The sequence below is a fragment of the Phycodurus eques genome, chromosome 9, assembly GCF_024500275.1.
Source record: "Phycodurus eques isolate BA_2022a chromosome 9, UOR_Pequ_1.1, whole genome shotgun sequence".
Taxonomy (NCBI): Eukaryota; Metazoa; Chordata; class Actinopteri; order Syngnathiformes; family Syngnathidae; genus Phycodurus; species Phycodurus eques.
Window position 1 is genome coordinate 29,270,747 of NC_084533.1, and position 17,091 is coordinate 29,287,837.

Sequence of the window (17,091 nt, forward strand, 5' to 3'; positions counted from 1 at the left end):
TTTTTTAAAAGAGCAAATGACTTTAATTTAGTTGCGTGCTGGGCGGGCCCAGCGGGAAGCGTCGCCGAGCTTGCTAAAAAGACGCCGAGTGCCTCCAGCACTGGCGCGGCGTTCCTTTAAGGAACAGAACAGGCGGGAGATTCAAGTACACCAGTCCACTTCCCACTTCCAGTCCGCTTGGGGGAAGAAAGGAGAGAGAGGAGAGAAAGAGAAAGAGAAAGAGAGAAAGAGAAAGAGAGAGAGAGAGAAGAAAAAAAAAAAAAAACACTGAGACAAGACGCGTCCGGGAGTCAAGATGGCGGTGGGGGCAGGACAGTGACGCGACCAAAAGTTGCTTACTAAACTAAATCCAAAGACATGAAGGACGCTTCGAGGTCAATTTGGTCAAGTCCAATTGTCAGAATGTGGTCGCCTCCACCTCACGGGCGCTGCGCCGAGTAGCGCCCCTCGCCGGGTGCCGCGCCGCGCCCGGAACCGAAGCTGGGCTTCTGGGCGGCTCCCCCGCGGGACACGCCGGGAGGGCCCCTGGGACCGCCGCCGACGCGCTCCCGGGGACCTCCGGGTCCTCCCGGCCCGCGAGGCCGCACGTCCCGCCGCTCGCCTTCCCGGGCCAAGCGCGTCTTCTTCTCCTCGACGTTCAGACGCACCTCGCCGCGGAGCTTGATGGGCTGAAGACAACGGTCACAACATCAACTCACTTCCTGAGGAACCTTATGCACAATCAAACGCCGATCAAATCTTTTGATTGCTCAAAAGTCCATTTCCCCTTTGAATTGTTTTTTATGCCGATTCCAAAATGGCAGTCAGTTTTTTTCTCTCCACAGTTTACCCTCCGGATAAGCAAACTTCCACTGATTAGCTGTAGTAAGACTTGCCAGCCGATTACGATTGGACTCATCTCCAGCTACGTGGCAACTTGTTTGTGCAGTCACAACTGAGAGTGCGGTGAGACGTGTGTGTAGCTCCCGATAGGTCAGTACTATCGATATCTGCAAACAGAAAGCTAGCATAGTAGGAAATAAGAGGATTTGTGCCATATCCCTTGTAAAACAATCATGTCAAACAGTCATGCCTGTTTCTTTCATATTTCATTGTATGTCAATATTTGAAAAGTTTTATAAAACAAGCACGTACCTGTTAAGTACGGTATTTTTCATATTTTTTAAGGAAACTATAATTCAAAAACTTGATGTGATACAGATAAACTGAGATCAGTTTTGGATTCCGCACCCAAAATGTAGTTAAACAGCTGTCAGACCTAACGCAATAAAAATTATCTTTCGTGTTTCATCAAAATAAGACATTTTGTAAACATCTGCTTTTACGTTGGAAAACAAATTTTCTGACGAATGTTCAGGACAAAACCACAAACTGAATCAGGTTTTCGCCCCCCCCCCCCCTCCAATCCCCTCATTGTCTGACGCTGCAAACGCGAACCAATTCCAAATGGCTGTGCCTCATTTGTAAACCAGCACCTCGCCCGCCGTTCACGGCTGTTACAGCATAAGCAGCAGCCACGGGGGGGACGGACTAAAGAGAGAAGAAAGAGAAGGTCCTGACCCAAAAACCTAATAAAGCCTTTATACTTCTTATTGGGCCAGCCCTACTCGACGGAAGGCCAAACTCACTCGACTGTTGAGGATCTTCTGGACCGGCTCGGAGTTGTCAAACACCACGAAGCCGAAGTTGGGAAGTTTTCCTCCGCTGTTGATCCGCAGCTCCAGAACCGTCCCGTACTCTGTGGACCGCCAGGCACGGCGCGTGACATTAGCAACATGCGATGTCATCTACAGGTACAACTATGAATCGGCAACTCATCGATTTTTTTTTTAATTGATTGTTGATAGATGTTAAAATTGTCCGAATCCTCGGCACGGTGGACGACTGGTTAGAGCGTCAGCCTCACAGTTCTGAGGAGCGGGGTTCAATCCCCGGCCCCGCCCGTGTGGAGTTTTCATGTTCTCCCCGTGCCTGTGTGGGTTTTCTCCCACATCCCAAAAACATGCATGAATTGGAGATCTAAATTGCCCGTGGGTGCGAATGGTTGTTTGTTTGTATGTGCCCTGCGATTGGCTGGCAACCAGTTGAGGGTGTACCCCGCCTCCTGCCCGATGATAGCTGGGATGGACTCCAGCACGCCCGCGACCCGCGTGAGGAGAAGCGGCTCGGAAAATGGATGGATGGGATGGAAATTTTTGTTTTTTAAAAAAATCCAATTCATTGGAAAAAATAAAATAATCGACAGATGAATCTATCTACTAAAATTGTTGCACCCTTAATGTCGTCATTGACGCCGTACTTGCCTGCATGCATGTTATTCTGTAGCCCCCAAATGTTTTTTAAGCGAGTCTCCCCTGTTAAATCCTGGTTCATTGTTTGCAGCCCCAATATCGCAGATTTATAAGCGATTTGTATTTTTGTGGATTTTTACAGTACGCAGCAAAGACCTAATTTCGAGTTGCGTGCCTTTAGTGTAGTACCAGGTGTTGCTACAACATGCCAGGCAGCACTGAGGTATACTGGAATACATGCAACGTAAGAAGAAGGGGCAGAGAAGGTCCCCAGCTTAATGCAGCAGAGAGAATATATCCCTTGAGTATTGTATAATCTCTTTGTATGTGTTGCTGCTCCATGTATGTTAATGTAGCAGTTGTCTGAAGGTTTGGAAGTATGTAATATCCATGCTCATTTCTGTTAGTCCGCCTATGGAGTTCTGCTTGAAGCAACCGAGGAACTGCGTCTTGTTCTCGTTTCCTCAGTGATATCGCACAACAGTCTCCAAATTCACAACAGGTGTTTGCGGCATGGACATTTCCGAGGACGTCCACTTGCCTGCCTTTCGGTGACTCTTCCAGTCTTTCTGTTGCAACCGGCTCAGTGGCCGCTTCCTAAAATGTGAGCGGCATGATGAAGACGACTGTTTCAATACTGATTTAAATTCAACCGGGACAACTAGTGGTCCATTCATGGAACAAACACCTGTTGTGAATTTTTCTGTTGGTTCGGCTCCTTGTTAGGAAACTGCAAGTTGTGCAAAAAAAAGTAGCTAACCATTCAACAGTTGGACATGTGCGTCCAAAGGTTCACACAAGGTCAAATTGAGTTGACCCGTGAACGTTGAAAGTATATTTTAGGTTCCGCCTAAAAGTCAAACATCCCAGACATTTTTGGAGTGGTGTACGACAGGTGACGATGGAAAGGAAAGGCATGTACGTGGTCACATGACTCACGCTCAAAGAACTCCTTGAGCTCGCTCTTGTCCACGTCGTGCGGTACGTTGCCGACAAACAGCTGATGGGCGTCGGGGTAACGCACCGTCCGTCGGACTTCCACCTCGCCCTGCTCGCCCTCGTGAACTGGAAACAAAACAACAAAATCGGCACACTGCCGTCCGCTCGGGAGGACGTCACTTTCTGTTTCGAGCGTACCGGGGCGTCCTCTGTACACTGGGGGGGGGGCGCCCGGTCGCTGCTCTCGGGGTCGGGGGTCCCGCTGCGGAGGTCTCTGCGACGCCGACTGAGACTCAGACTTGACGTCGACGCGCGCCTGCCAACAAAAAAAAATAAAATGCACATCATTGAGTCCGTATACGTTAAGGGTGTAGGGACGCGTCAACGAATCAAGTCCAAAGAGAAATTCTCGTCTGGAGAGAAGGTGCTCGCCCCAAACGAAGGTTGCGGTCCAGAGATGGTTCTGGTCACAAAAGAAGGTACTAGTCCCCAGAAGGTTGTCATTCAAAGGTTTGTATCAAAATTTGGACAACTTCATATTTTTCAGCAATCGATACGATTGGTCAGTCCCTACGCAGGTGTGTTATTTTTTATATGTTGAGGCTGAAATTCTGAGGATTTTGGACAATTTGAAGGTCTCTAAACCATCAATCAATTATAAAAATAGTTGCCAATTAATTTGTTAATCGATGAATTGTCGATGACTCGCTTAACTGCGACACCTCTATGCCTTTTTTGAATGTTTGTTTTTACATCTACCCATGTAGCACTGTTACTGTAATGATGTATCTTGAAATATTCCTCTATTAAATATTGAATCTGTCTATAATAAGCAGATCCTGAACTGTAGAAGTGATGAGCGTTATCTGAATAAAGAGCACTAGCTAACTAATTGTTTTTAATGAATCTCTTTGATAGCCTGTCATTTACCTTCTGTAATGAAAATGATGTGTCAGTTAGGGTTACGGTTATCAGTGCATCCGGCTGCTTTCCCAGTCCTTCAAATTTTGGGAAACCTCGATCGTTGGAGAAAAGTTAGCGAAGCGACCAACAATAATCCGGCTACAGTGGAACCTCAGTTGACGAACATCATTCTCAGAGAAATATTGCTTGGGTTCACGACTCCACTTCAGTTGGCGAAGTCTCGGCCTCCACGTGGAACGCTCGGTCATGAACGTCGTTCGCACCGTGTGACGCGCTTCACATACAGTTGCGCACCATTCGGTTTTGTGCTGTAAATGAGCGCTCAGTTTGGCTCCCGAGAAAGTGCAGTACAAGTAAGAACAGTCAACACTCTGCTTGACAAGAGTTTCGTTCCTACGACCGCGGAAAAGCAGCTGCGCCAATCTGAGTACCGCAGAACGGCCGATCGGAACCCTTGCCCAGAACAGACAGACGGCCTCCTTCAAGCTCATGAACCGAAGTTCCACTGTGGGGCAATTCAGTTTTAGTTGTACCCCACTTGAACAGATCAAGCCCTGTGCCGAGCAGCAGCGGAATCACATCTCCACATTCGGGACTATTGTCTTAATATCGCCATTACGTTCAATTAAAAGGTAAAAGTGATGTTTAATGTTCATTTATTCAATTCATTAGTCATTTAAATTTATACCCCACTGCTTTTTGTATGTTAAATTATCGTATTTTCTTTGTTATTTTTTGTCAATATTTTTGTGTGTCTGAAACGGATAACAGCGCCCCCCCACTATTCGGGATAGGGACTAAGCCCGAACGTGAATAGTGAAAATCCACTATAACTGGATTCACATTATTTTCTATGGCTAACACTGCTTTTGTTTCATGCAATGCAGGCAAAGTACACGAGCCTCGTCAATTGCGAAGGTTAGAACACGCCGAGGGCCGCGAACAAACACACAGCGAGCAGATGATGGCCCCCGGACCGTAGTAGTTAGTAGTTTGCCCATTTAAGGTGTGACCTACCGGTGCCGCGGGGGGGGCTTTGACGACGTGTGGCGAGATTCCTGACACGGGGATGGCCCCGCTGGGCGGGAGGTTCTTACTGGTCACAGACGCCCACGAGAACGGCTGCGAACAACATGTCGTGTCACGTTAGCATCGTGTTAGCATGGCGTCGGCATGGAGAAGGCAGCCGCTGCTGACCCTGTTCTCTTCCGGTGCAGCGGTTGCAATTTCAGCAGGTTCTGTGGCGGCGTTCTTGTCTGGCTGCTCATTGACCGAGTGTGTGTGCGCGTCACTTTGCGTCTCTGGCGTAGCGGCGGCCTTCACCTCCACCGCGGCGACAACCTCCGCTTCCTTCTCCACTTCGGGTTCTGGCTCCGGACTGGCCGTAGCTCCCGCTTCGTCCTCGTCAGCGGGGTGGGATGATTCAGGACTGAAGGCACAACAAAGTGTGACTGTGTCCTGCTTTGTGTATTACAGGCTGCGTTGGGGATCACTCCCTCACCTCTATATAGTGAGTTCGTCATTTTGTTGTGCTGACAAATGATTCCAAATGCACTCCCGAATCGCTACGAAGGGATGTTAGGGAAGTTCATAATGATGAGAGAATGACTGACTGATCCCCAACAGTCAGCTGTAGTGTTACTTAAGTCATTTTGTGTGTGCTTACATGGATGCAGGTTGGTAAAAAGCAGGTACGGACTCGTCGGCCATGACGCCCGGAGAGGCAACTCGCTCCTCCAGCTCCTCCACCTCGTCATCTGACTCTGAACACACACACACACACAGACACACACGCGTCACGCACGCTTAGCCTTTTTTCCCCCCCCATTGTTATTACATGTTATGATGACAATAAAATGTGTAACCTTCGGGTGGTTCCGAGTCCGAATCAGCAAAGACTTCATCCTGGTAGCGAAAGACGTCGTTGTGGACGTAAAACTTGTTGGTCACTGTACCCTGGATGACGATGAGGACAACAATATTAGAATCTTTTTACACACCACGCAAACACTCACGAGCGGTCGAGCACGTCTGCCTCACATTTCTGGGGACCGGGCTACAAATCCCGCCCCCGCCTGTGTGGAGTTTGCATGTTCTCCCCGTGCCACCGTGGCTTTTCTCCGGGCACTCCGGTTTCCTCCCACATCCCAAAAACATGCACACTAGGTTCATTTGAAGACTAAATTGCCCATAGGTGTGAATGTGAGGGCGAATGGCTGTTTGTTTCTATGTGCCCTGCGATTGGGTGGCGACCGGTTCAGGGTGTACCCCGCCTCCCGCCTGAAGATAGCTGGCATAGGCTACGGCACGCCCCCGACCCGCGCGAGGATAAAGCGGCACGGAAAATGGATGCCTGAATGTTTGAAGTGCTAAAAACATGCAAAGACATAACTACGTAGTGCTGAATTGTTGATATAGTTTAAGCATCTTTTTCACCATTTGAATGCTCCTGATTTTGTGAGCGGGGCAAAGACACAGGGGCGTATACTTTCTAGCGCAAGTTCTCTCCGCCTATATATATATATATATATATATATATATATATATATACACACACACACACACAAAGTGTCGTTTCATTTGGCTGCTCAGTTGATTGTTAGCTGCGCTTAGCGTCCATAACAAGCCCCTTTTACCACTCCAGCGTGCAGTTAGCAAGCTAACGATGGCTACACCCCGAAGATGCGTCTTCGCCGGATGCCTCAATTTACAGAACAGCTTGATGCCGTTTTTTTTTTTTTTTTTAAAGTTAAGAAATACAAAGCAATGGATTGACTTTTTAAAGAAACACGCAGATGGCGCGCTAAACATCACCGCGACTGCAGTGCACATTTTACGCCAGATAGTTTTGTAAACTTTCAGCAGAGACAACGCGGCTTGGTGGGTAACTTGATACTAATGAACGGGGCAGCGCCGACCGTAAAACTACCCGGGCTTCCTCCGCTGTCGTCAGGTGCAGTGTTCGGCTGTGACATTTGATTCTCGTCCACAATAACTAAGTTGAGCGTCTTAACATGATTTTACATCGTATAAGCTATCACCCCGTCAGTATGTCTGATTCCTCTTGGCGCATCCATTCGGCACGCCCACAGTGTCTTGAGAGTTGAGAGGGGGCCCTTATTGTTCAAGTTTTGAAACATGATTTTTATATACTTGGTGATTTTCTTTTTTTCCCCCCTCCAATTTATTCAAATTTGGCTGGCTTGTTAACATTACTCTTCTCTGTGGTGTGTCGAATTTACATGCCATTTTTTGGGCCTGCTTAATGCAACTTTAAGTGGTGAAGCGCCAACATTGTGAGTTGGTTGAATTGTGAAGTTGTTAAATGGTGAAGTGGTGAAAGGGGACAGTGGATGAATGGAGTGACATGGTAATTGTGAAATTATGAGGTGGTGAAATTTTGAAATTGTACAATCATGAAGTGGTTAAAAGGCAATTTTGTAAAAGGTTAAAATGGTGAAGTGGTGAAACTATCAAGTGGCGTGAAGTGGTGACACTGAAAGGATTAAGTGTGGGAACAGTTAAACGAGCAAGTTGTGAAATTGTTAAATGGCGAGGTGGTGAAAAGGTGAACTTGTTCAAAAATAGTGAAAGAGGTGAAACAATCAAATGGGAAAGTGGAGTGGCGACACTAAAATGGTGAACTGGTCAAATAGTGGTGGGGCAGTGGGCTCCGTCTTTGCCTACGTCCGGGGCGAGCACGAAGGTCTGCATGAACTTCCTCATGGGCTGCATGTTGTTGGAGAGCTCGCCCATGACCTGCACCACCACGCCCTCGTTCAGGGTGGCGTGCGCGTCCACGTGGCGGATCTTCGTGTGGCAGTCGCGGAAGCTCAGTGCCATCACACGCTTGTGGATGTCCTACAACACACAGACGGAGCACACACACAGACGCCGTCAATGTTGTTGCATGTGTGGCCTCTCGTAGGGCGCCATCTAGCGGCAGCAAACGTGAAGAAAAAAAAAAAAAAAAACACTCACTTATGTTTTATTGATTTGGATTTGTTTTATTGGATTTTATGTAAATTGTGCTCTTAAATTTTATTTTTGGTATTTTGTTTATTTAATGTCAATTGTTTTATAATTGTCATACTATTAAAAATAAAATACATCTTTGCCAGATGCCTCAATTTACAGAACAGTTCGGTGACATTTTTTTAAGTTCCCCAAAAAAGTGGAAATAAAAAAGCGACGGATTGACTTTTTAAAGACACACGCTGATGGCGAGCTGAACATCAACACCCCCAGCCGACTCTGCACTGCGCATTTTACACCGGATAGTTTTGGAAACGCTCACCAGAAAACATGGCTCGGTGGGTAGATCGATGCTCGTGAACCGGGCAGTCCCGACCGTCTAACTACCCGGGCTTCCTCCTACCGTGCCGGTGTCGTCGGGTGCCGTGTTCGGCTGTGACATTATGTCGCTGACAACGAAGGTAAGTTGACGTGTGTGCTTACTTTTATGATTCTAGTCCACAATAACCATTTAGTTTTGAAGTTGAGCCTCCTAACGTGATTTTGCATCGTATAAGCTGTCACCCCCTCAGTATGTTTGATTCCTTTTGACGCGTCCATTCGAAACGCCCACAGCGCCTGAGAGTTGAGAGGTGGCCCCTAGTTTTGAAACCTGATTTTACATAGTGGTTTTTATTTTATTTTTTCAATTCATTCAAATGTGGCAGGCTTGTTAACATTACTCTTCTCTAGGGTGTGTCGAATTTACATGCCATTTTTTGGGCCTGCTTAGTGCCACTTTAATGTATTTTACTCTAATTGTGTAGCAAGTGTTGTGCAACAAGGATTGTGTAGCAATTGTTATGTGGGAGTTACTGGGTAACAAGGATTGTGAAGGAAGGCATAGCAAATCATGTGTAGTAAGTGTTACATAGCAATTGTTGTTTCGGAAGTGTTGTGTAACAAGCATAATGTGAAAAGTGTCATGTAGCAATTGTTGTGGAGGAAGTATTAGGTAACAAGGATTGTGAGGGAAATGTTGCAAAGCGACCGTGTGGCACATGTTGTGTAGCAAGTGTTGTGCAACAAGGCATAGCAAATCATGTGTAGTAAGTGTGACATTGCAATTGTTGTAACAAGCATGATGTGAAACGTGTCATGAAGCAATTGTTGTACGGCGGGTGAGTGGTAAACATTGTGGAACAATCGTGTCTGGATTGTTGCCCAGCAGGTGACTGACATTACCGGTGACTGGCTCGGGGCCACCACACAATTGACAATTGTGTAGTGTCGCAATTGTTACGTAATAAGCATTGCATAGAAAATGTTGCATAGCAATTGCTGTGTGGCGATTTTGGAGTAGGAAATGTGTAACAATAGTGTAGGGATTGTAGTGTAGCAATCGTGTAGAAAGTGTTACTTAGCAATGTGTCTGTGTTGTGTCGGGATTGTTGCGTCGCAAGCGTTGTGAGGCAATTGTTGTGTAACAAAAGTGTGTCTTAACTTTGTTCAAATGAATGACCAGTCGCCTCAGTGCAACACTTGGAATAAGATTATATTGTGCAAAGGAGGCTTTCCCGATGTGTAGCGTCCGACGCGCTCCGAGCCTCACCCTACACCGCGTGGAGCGAAGTCAAGTCAACTCTCAGTCAACTGGGTGAGTGAAACAATAAAAGTGAAAACAGTTCATAACTTTTAACAATTTATATTGATTATATTATATATAATATTGATTCAAATATTTAACTTTTAGATGAAACATTGATGAATGACTGAAGTCAATTGGGTTAGTTCCACACACATTGCCTTTTAGTTCATAGGCTTGATATTGCTACTGGTTGTAAAGAACCTCGAGTCAAATGCGCATTTCAGTCGATGCTGCGGGCTGCTAAGAAAATGGATGTTCATAATTTGGACACCCTTCATTTAAACCATGCAAACTTTTTGGACCTAGCCCCCTAAAAGAATCTGAATTGAGAATCGTTTGGAACCAGAATCGAAATAATTCAAATTCAAACAATTGCCAACCCTAACAGTGATTGTTGCGTAGCAAATGTTGTATCCCAAAGATTGAGTAGAAAGTGTTACCTAGCAATTGTAGTGTAAAAGTATTGTTTAGCGGTAGTGTTACAATGGCTGCATAGAGTGTGTTGTGGAGCAATGGTTTGTGTTTAAAACACAGTAATAATGCTATTTTCTTGTGTCGCAATTGTGCCGTAACATTGTTGTGCGGCAATTGCGTGACCCACCGACTGTCCGTATACGGCCTCCAGGGGCTTGCCGCTCGTGTCCAGCCCCCCGTGGACGTAAGATGAGTTCTTCCCGTAGAACCTAAACACAAAAGGCAAAAGGCGTACGAACGCTGGCGGGCAGGCGAGCATGCACGACGCGGGCGTACCTGTGCAGGTAGTCGGGGGCCTTGTTGAGCAGCGTGTAGTACTGTCGGACAAACTCTCGCCCGACCAGCTGGGCACTTGGCTTCTCCATCACCATTTCTTCTTCTTCCGTACTCGCTGGATGACACAAACACCTCGTTCGCAAGAGATTGTGATATCGTGGACCTCGATAGTTCCCGAAAATGTCCACGGAAAATCCCTTTACTGCGTTTGGAATCATTCCCGACTCCCTAAACACGACTTTGTCCTCGAGTGACCACCCTAGATGCATTGTGGGATACATTGAGGGCTTTATAAAGGCGATAACCTCTCCTCCCTGCGCATAGGGTGGAATAGAGTGATTTCCAACCACACAACCGTATGCGTAGATTTGTCAAACTTTTTGGTGGGGCCCGGAAGCTCGTCGACGACCGGTTAGCACGTGCCAAGTGTCGAGTTCAGAGTCAAATTTTTACGACGTTAGCCTGTTAGCTTGGGGAGCTAGTTAACGAAAAGAGCCGAACGAGCTTCAGTTGTAGTTCGCAGAAGCCACCGGCGTAACAGCTCATTTCAAAAATCTAATTTTAAAAAAATGAAAGCGGGAAGAAAAAGGACGAGAAAGGCACGCAGCGGCTTGGACCGAAAATGAAACCGCGCAGCATGGCGAAGAAGAAGCAGAAGGATGCGGGCTAATTCCCGGACTAAATTAACGACGAGAAGCCCGACCATCCATCATAAAGGCGTTTATCATAGGGAAAGTCTCACCGCTACACATAATGCCGTCATTTACTGAAAATGTGACGCCTTTTTTTTGCGAACGGAGCGCTCCTCATTCCAGGACATAGACGGCGCCCTGCTCATCGACCCAATTAGCAAAACCGATGCGCCGGGAGAAGCAAAATGGAAACTTTGAGCAGTAACGCGCGACACAATCCAGGATGTTACTCACCTGGTGTCGAATGTCTCAGATTTGGTTGCTTTTCTACTGAAAGTGGTCTTGGAATGAGTGAAACGGTGAAACACAAGCACTTTGACAACGTGCTCGCTTGCCGGTTTCAGCTGCGCAGCGCTGCAACGAGACCGACGGTGCCGCCCCCGTCGCCGCACTTTCAACCAATCGCATCCGCGTTCGGCTGCTCTCGGCCAATCACGCAGAGTTCTCGCCGTGACTATCATTATCAACCAATCGCGACAAGCTGTGCCTTCGTCGAAGCTGACAGCGCAGCCAATCGTAAAATGTTTCGCGAGAGCTCACGTAGATATGAACACGTCAAGGCTGCTCTGCTGCTGGTTGGCCGCTTGGGGGCGAACTAAACGTAACTCGGGAGGATTGAAGAATGTACAGTACGTACCCTACTGTACAGTACTGAACTCGGAAATATATTTCTATCGTCAAACGGATGTTTTTATTTACAGTATTGGTTTTCTTTTTCCCCCTCACCACTTCATAGAGCTGCTGTTGGACGTGTACACAAGTCTCTTTTTTACCGTCATTTTTGGCACGACGGACATATAATCTCCGTAAAGTACAACTAACTAAGTAGCAACCATATAACACTGATTTGTGCAAATTACATATAGTTGACGGAAGCTGCACTCGTAGCATAGTATATCGTAGTATTACTGTATATGCGCATTGACCCAGCTCTCCTTTCTTCTGCTTTGCCTTCTGGAATTATGACAGACTGTTCAATTTGGGGCTCGTCCTGTTCATTTTGGGGCAATTCCTGTAAAATGATGGATACTTCTGGACCACTTCCTGTTGATTTTGGCTCACTTTGGAGTCACTTCCTGTTCATTTTGGGGCACTTCCTGTTCATTTTGGTGTACCTCAAGGTCACTTCCTGTTCATTTTGGGGCACTTCTGGGTCACTTCCTGTTCATTTTGGGGCAATTCCTGTAAAATGATGGATACTTCTGGACCACTTCCTGTTGATTTTGGCTCACTTTGGAGTCACTTCCTGTTCATTTTGGGGCACTTCCTGTTCATTTTGGTGTACCTCAAGGTCACTTCCTGTTCATTTTGGGGCACTTCTGGGTCACTTCCTGTTCATTTTGGGGCAATTCCTGTAAAATGATGGATACTTCTGGACCACTTCCTGTTGATTTTGGCTCACTTTGGAGTCACTTCCTGTTCATTTTGGTGTACCTCAAGGTCACTTCCTGTTCATTTTGGGGCACTTCCTGTACAATTTGGGAGCCCGCTGGACCACTTCGCGTTCACTTTGGGGCACTGGGGTGGTGGGGAAAAAAGAACAATTTAAAAAAAAAAAAGGAAGTTTATGATAAGTATGCAGGGTAGTGACATGGGCCTGCTTGTGAAGTGCAACAAGTCATTTTGTGCATTTTTTTCCCACCAAAATCGGCTCACTGGAAATGTTCTTATTATACGATGTTTGTCGTGCACGTCGACTCGTGCGGTTCACTCCGCTTTGTCGAAGGAGCCCCGGTGCGTCTCCCCCGTCCCGCTACTTATCCGAGCCGCCGTTCGTGTAGTGTTGGCGACACTACAGTGGCATTAAATAATAATAACAACGCATTACACTCATATAGCACTTTTTCAAAGAGCTCAATGTGCTTTACAATTGCACACATTATTCATTCACTCCATAGTCACACCAGGTGGTGGTAAGATGCTTGTGTAGCCACGGCTGCCCTGCAGGGGGAAGTCTGACGGAAGCCTGGCTGCCATTCTGCACCTACGACCCCTCCGACCTCCACCGACCATACGCCGCATTCATCCGTAGGCAATGTGGGTTAAGTGTCTTGTACAGAAAGATGCGCGCTTTTCCAAATCATGTCCAGTCCACAATGAAACTACTTGAGTTAAATAGTCAGAATACATCAAATCGAAGGGGAGCGCCGAGTGGCCTGGCCTGCACCCACGGGGCCCGGCCGGGCACAGCCCGAAAGGGTAACGTGGGTCCCCCTTCCCGTGGGCTCGCCACCTGTGGGAGTATTTGGGTGGGCCTCACTTGTTTTCATCCTCGAGACGCAGGGTTTCTTCAGTTCTTATTGCGTCAACACCGCACGAATTGATGGCTTGCAGGTCTTAGGTCAGTCTGCTCTTTCTCCCTCTGACCTCAAATTCTGCATCACTGAGCAAATGATGCAGAAATGTACAAAAGTCTGGAATTCTAAAGTCTCCCGTGTTTGTCTGTCAGATTGCAGTGGACAGGACGAACAGTTATCTCCGGTCTTCCCCGCGGCCTCCTTCCTTCTTAACTCCCTCCCGCTTCTGATTGGTTTCATCTCGGACCGTTTTGGTACTTCCGTGCTGCGGCTCTTGGGAATGTGAGCACATTCGGTTCCCATTGTGCGCAACACAAACAAAGTATTGCCCAAATGAGTCAATGTTCATTTCAACCTGTTACCAGGTGGACACAAACCGAAGAAATCTAACATGATCGCAATACACCGATCCAATGTTTTTTTGCCATTAGTCATTTTTTGAAGCTGTACTTGTAAATCTGCCCAATTATGAATTCTCCCATTTCTGGGAAACGATGGCATGACGATGACGCATGAAATATCTTTTCATGACACCAGATGTCTTTACACCACGGGAACCTCGATGCCGCCATTCTCGACTGCGAGTCATTTGGTCTGCTTTTGTAGATTTATTTTCCAAACAAAAATAAGGAATAGAAAGACAGAATATCGGGCATCCACAAGTACAAAAAAAGTCCCGCGAACACGCGATAAAATCCTTCTATATAATCCGCCGCAAATTGAACAAAACATACCTGATAAAATAAACAACAGCAGAACCTCTGTGTGAATTGCACGGCCGTCCGTCCACTCGAGCTCCTCCACAAAGAAAATGCAGATGACGACATCGACAACCCCGAAGTCAGTTCGGCTCGTCACAGAGTCAAGCCGACCATCTTCAACTGTTCAAAATACTATTTGGAAATTCAACTCCCCTGACATGTACCCATTATGTGACAGGAAAAGACATAACAATAACACTGAGTGACGTGGGATGCATGTAATAAACAAAGAGAAACATTACGATGGTTCAGGATTACCAACCGAACGAAATATGGTCACCCGCCTCGCCCGCAGGAGGATTGTACAAAAGGGCAGCAAACATTTGCAGTGGGACCACAGACGAAGAAATGACAGAGGAGCAGCACCCAGCTACATACACAGTTTACACTTGATTGGGAGCCATTTTCTTGTCAGGCAGTAACAGGTTTTGTGGAATTATATATAAACTTCATTCAACACACAGCTTGACCCGGTCACACGTAGACACGGCACGCGCGCACACAGTTGCCTTCATGGATTGCGTTGGCATGTCAAGTCTGAACTAATTCCATGTGGCTTCAACTTCACTCATATTGAAGTTATCGCTTGACGTCGATGACATGATTCTGGAACTTGTGTGGCGTACGTTACCAAGTCACGCTAACGCTTTGTTTGTACGGCCACTTGGCAGCTGCTACGAGTAACTAGAAAGTGACTTTTTGACTTACTTTTGAAATCAAGTCATCCGTAAAGTAACCACCGTAAGTTACTTTTTCAAGGTAACTGTGGCAACAGTGAAGCGCTTTTATATCTTTAGGTTTTTAAAAATAGTTTCTGTGACAGTGGGCTCTTGGAAAAGTAATTTCGGCCCTCTGCATGTTCCACATACATTGAGGACTGAATATCAAACGCTAGCATACAGAAGCTAGCTTGAGAGTAGTGTAGCGTCCCTCTCTGGCGCGCGAGGTCGGGAAATTTGACTAGATAGAGTCGGACTCTCCTCCACGCACGGCTTGGACTCCGGTACCAGACTTCTCGAGAGGGCTTGGACTCTCCTTCCTCCTAGTCAGGCGGTGCGCTGGTGCCTTTCTCAGCTGACTTCGGGCGAGAGGCGGGGTACACTCTAAACCGGTCGGCAGTCAATCACAGGAGACGCAAACATCTTCAATTAAATCCACACGGGCAGGAGGAGAACGCGCAAACTCCACATAGGAAGGCCGCAGCCCGGATTTCAACCCGCAACGGCGAGACGGCTATAATAGCCGGCCGTCCACCGTGCCGCTATATCGCGTCATATCTTCGTCACAGCACCACACTTTTTACCATCCTGTATATCGCGTGTGTCATATCATGTGTAAATGTGTTGGTGTGACAAATTCCCTGAATGCTGAAGCCATCTCATGGTGTATCAAAATACGACACAGAAAATAGCTCCAACGAGCTTAACGTACAGGGGAGTTGAGACTAGCTAATTGGGTTGAAAGTGTCTGAAAAGGGATAACTTGAGTAAAACTGATCACGCTTTCGAGAAGTTTAGCTAAATGTACACAGATGTCTATAGCCCAAACCATTTCCATGTATAACAAGTCAATAACTCCAGTCATTTAACTGCAAATTAATACGTGTACATAAAATAGCTCAAACTGGCAAAATTGTGAGGGAGTTTCAATGAGCTCAATGCATTTAAAGTAGCTGAAAGTATCGAATATAGTTCAAGTCGATCGAGCTAGCTAGCTGGAGTTTTACAGAAGTTGAACTAATGCTTTTTTTTTTTTTTTGCTCTAAGGAGACCAAACCATTGAAATATATATACAAAGTCATCGAAGCGCATATGGAATCGAAGTACGTAAGTAGTATGTATATAAAGCAACTTAAACCTGCATGTAGTTTAGACTAGCGAACTGTTTAACAAAGGTGTTGACACACAAGCGTTCATCATCAAATGAATATGATGCATGAAACCGAAATGTACAAGCTTAAGTGTCTATTTTCTGGTCAACTAGAGTATTATTAGACCGAGTGTGAGGATTATTTAACACTAATGAATTGTTGGGACATTTTGTTGAGATTTGTGGATTCAAGAGTGACCGGGCGATTTGTTTTCCTTTTCAGGATCTGAAGTGTGTTGTTGGTGTTTTCCTTCTTCAGCCAAGTCGGGATGGGGTGAGCGGGCGCGCACGGTGACTGGGTGCGGCCCGCGCTTGCTAACGTTAGCATTCCGACGCCAGGTGATGAGTTGAGGCACGCGCGCTGTTTGAACATTTCAGCTCAAAACATCTGGTTCACCTTGATGTAGTACAGTAGACCACAATCGAAGTCAATTATTCCCGTTCACTATTCACACTACCGTGACACTTGTAAAAGTCATACAAATAGGTCATTTATCTTTCATTTTAACGTTAGTCTTCATAATTGACCGTATTATTCATCGAATAAGTAGTTTTTGTTCAAAGACAAATGTGTCCAAATTGATGAGCACGCAAATGCTAACAGCAGGTCTCGTAAATGGGAGCTAAGGTCAGGTGGACGTGTCTAATATGTGAAGCCTATTGTGCCACAGTTTTGGGTTAAATGAAGACTAACGTGTCTTGTATGGAAGCTAATGTCAGTGTGGGACTCGTGTAATATCTGCACGCAAGGTTTGCATTTTGTTAGACACATGATGAAGATGAGGAGGTCCAAAGTGTCTGCTGAGTTTCTGATGAAGATGCGAAAGTCATGTACACAGTATATTTCGTTTATTTCAAAATGATTATGCTTTTCCAATTACACGTGCCATTTGGTTAAACGAAGATTCAAGTGTCCAGATTAATTGGTGTAAAATGCTAATGCTAGCCCGCGACCCTAGTGAGGAG

General features: G+C 46.3%; 1 protein-coding gene and 1 long non-coding RNA gene across 4 annotated transcripts in view; one reads left to right on the forward strand and one right to left on the reverse strand.

Annotated features, from left to right (window-relative positions):
- On the reverse strand, window positions 1-11,582 carry g3bp1 (GTPase activating protein (SH3 domain) binding protein 1). 3 transcript variants are annotated; one of them, XM_061686638.1, is made up of 12 exons: window positions 11,433-11,581; window positions 10,507-10,621; window positions 10,358-10,439; window positions 7,842-8,015; window positions 6,020-6,110; window positions 5,821-5,917; window positions 5,352-5,583; window positions 5,172-5,276; window positions 3,429-3,546; window positions 3,231-3,356; window positions 1,629-1,738; window positions 1-668 (listed from the first exon to the last, which is right to left on the reverse strand). In XM_061686638.1, exons 2-12 carry the CDS (start codon window positions 10,599-10,601, stop codon window positions 420-422), a joined length of 1,479 nt encoding a protein of 492 aa, XP_061542622.1. In that variant the 5' UTR covers window positions 10,602-10,621; window positions 11,433-11,581; the 3' UTR covers window positions 1-419. The 3 variants fall into 3 exon arrangements, with proteins under 3 accessions (XP_061542622.1, XP_061542621.1, XP_061542624.1); XM_061686637.1 differs by having other exon boundaries at window positions 3,231-3,546; window positions 11,433-11,582; XM_061686640.1 differs by lacking the exons at window positions 10,358-10,439; window positions 11,433-11,581 and having other exon boundaries at window positions 3,231-3,546; window positions 10,507-10,587.
- The window catches only part of LOC133408134 (uncharacterized), an 8,748-nt gene continuing 1,119 nt past the window's right edge, over window positions 9,463-17,091 (forward strand). Inside the window, exons 1-3 of the long non-coding RNA XR_009769239.1 lie at window positions 9,463-9,765; window positions 16,023-16,078; window positions 16,349-16,464. This is a non-coding gene — a long non-coding RNA (uncharacterized LOC133408134). The remainder of the gene's footprint in view (window positions 9,766-16,022; window positions 16,079-16,348; window positions 16,465-17,091) is intronic.

Excerpts from the sequence above, each read along its gene's own strand:
- g3bp1 (XM_061686637.1), bottom strand. The coding sequence starts at position 10,601 with ATGGTGATGGAGAAGCCAAGTGCCCAGCTGGTCGGGCGAGAGTTTGTC. Across the intron at positions 8,016-10,357 it reads AGGCCGTATACGGACAGTCG|GACATCCACAAGCGTGTGAT; the intron begins GTGGGTCACGCA and ends TGTGTGTTGTAG. Across the intron at positions 3,547-5,171 it reads AAGCCCCCCCCGCGGCACCG|GCGCGCGTCGACGTCAAGTC; the intron begins GTAGGTCACACC and ends TTTTGTTGGCAG.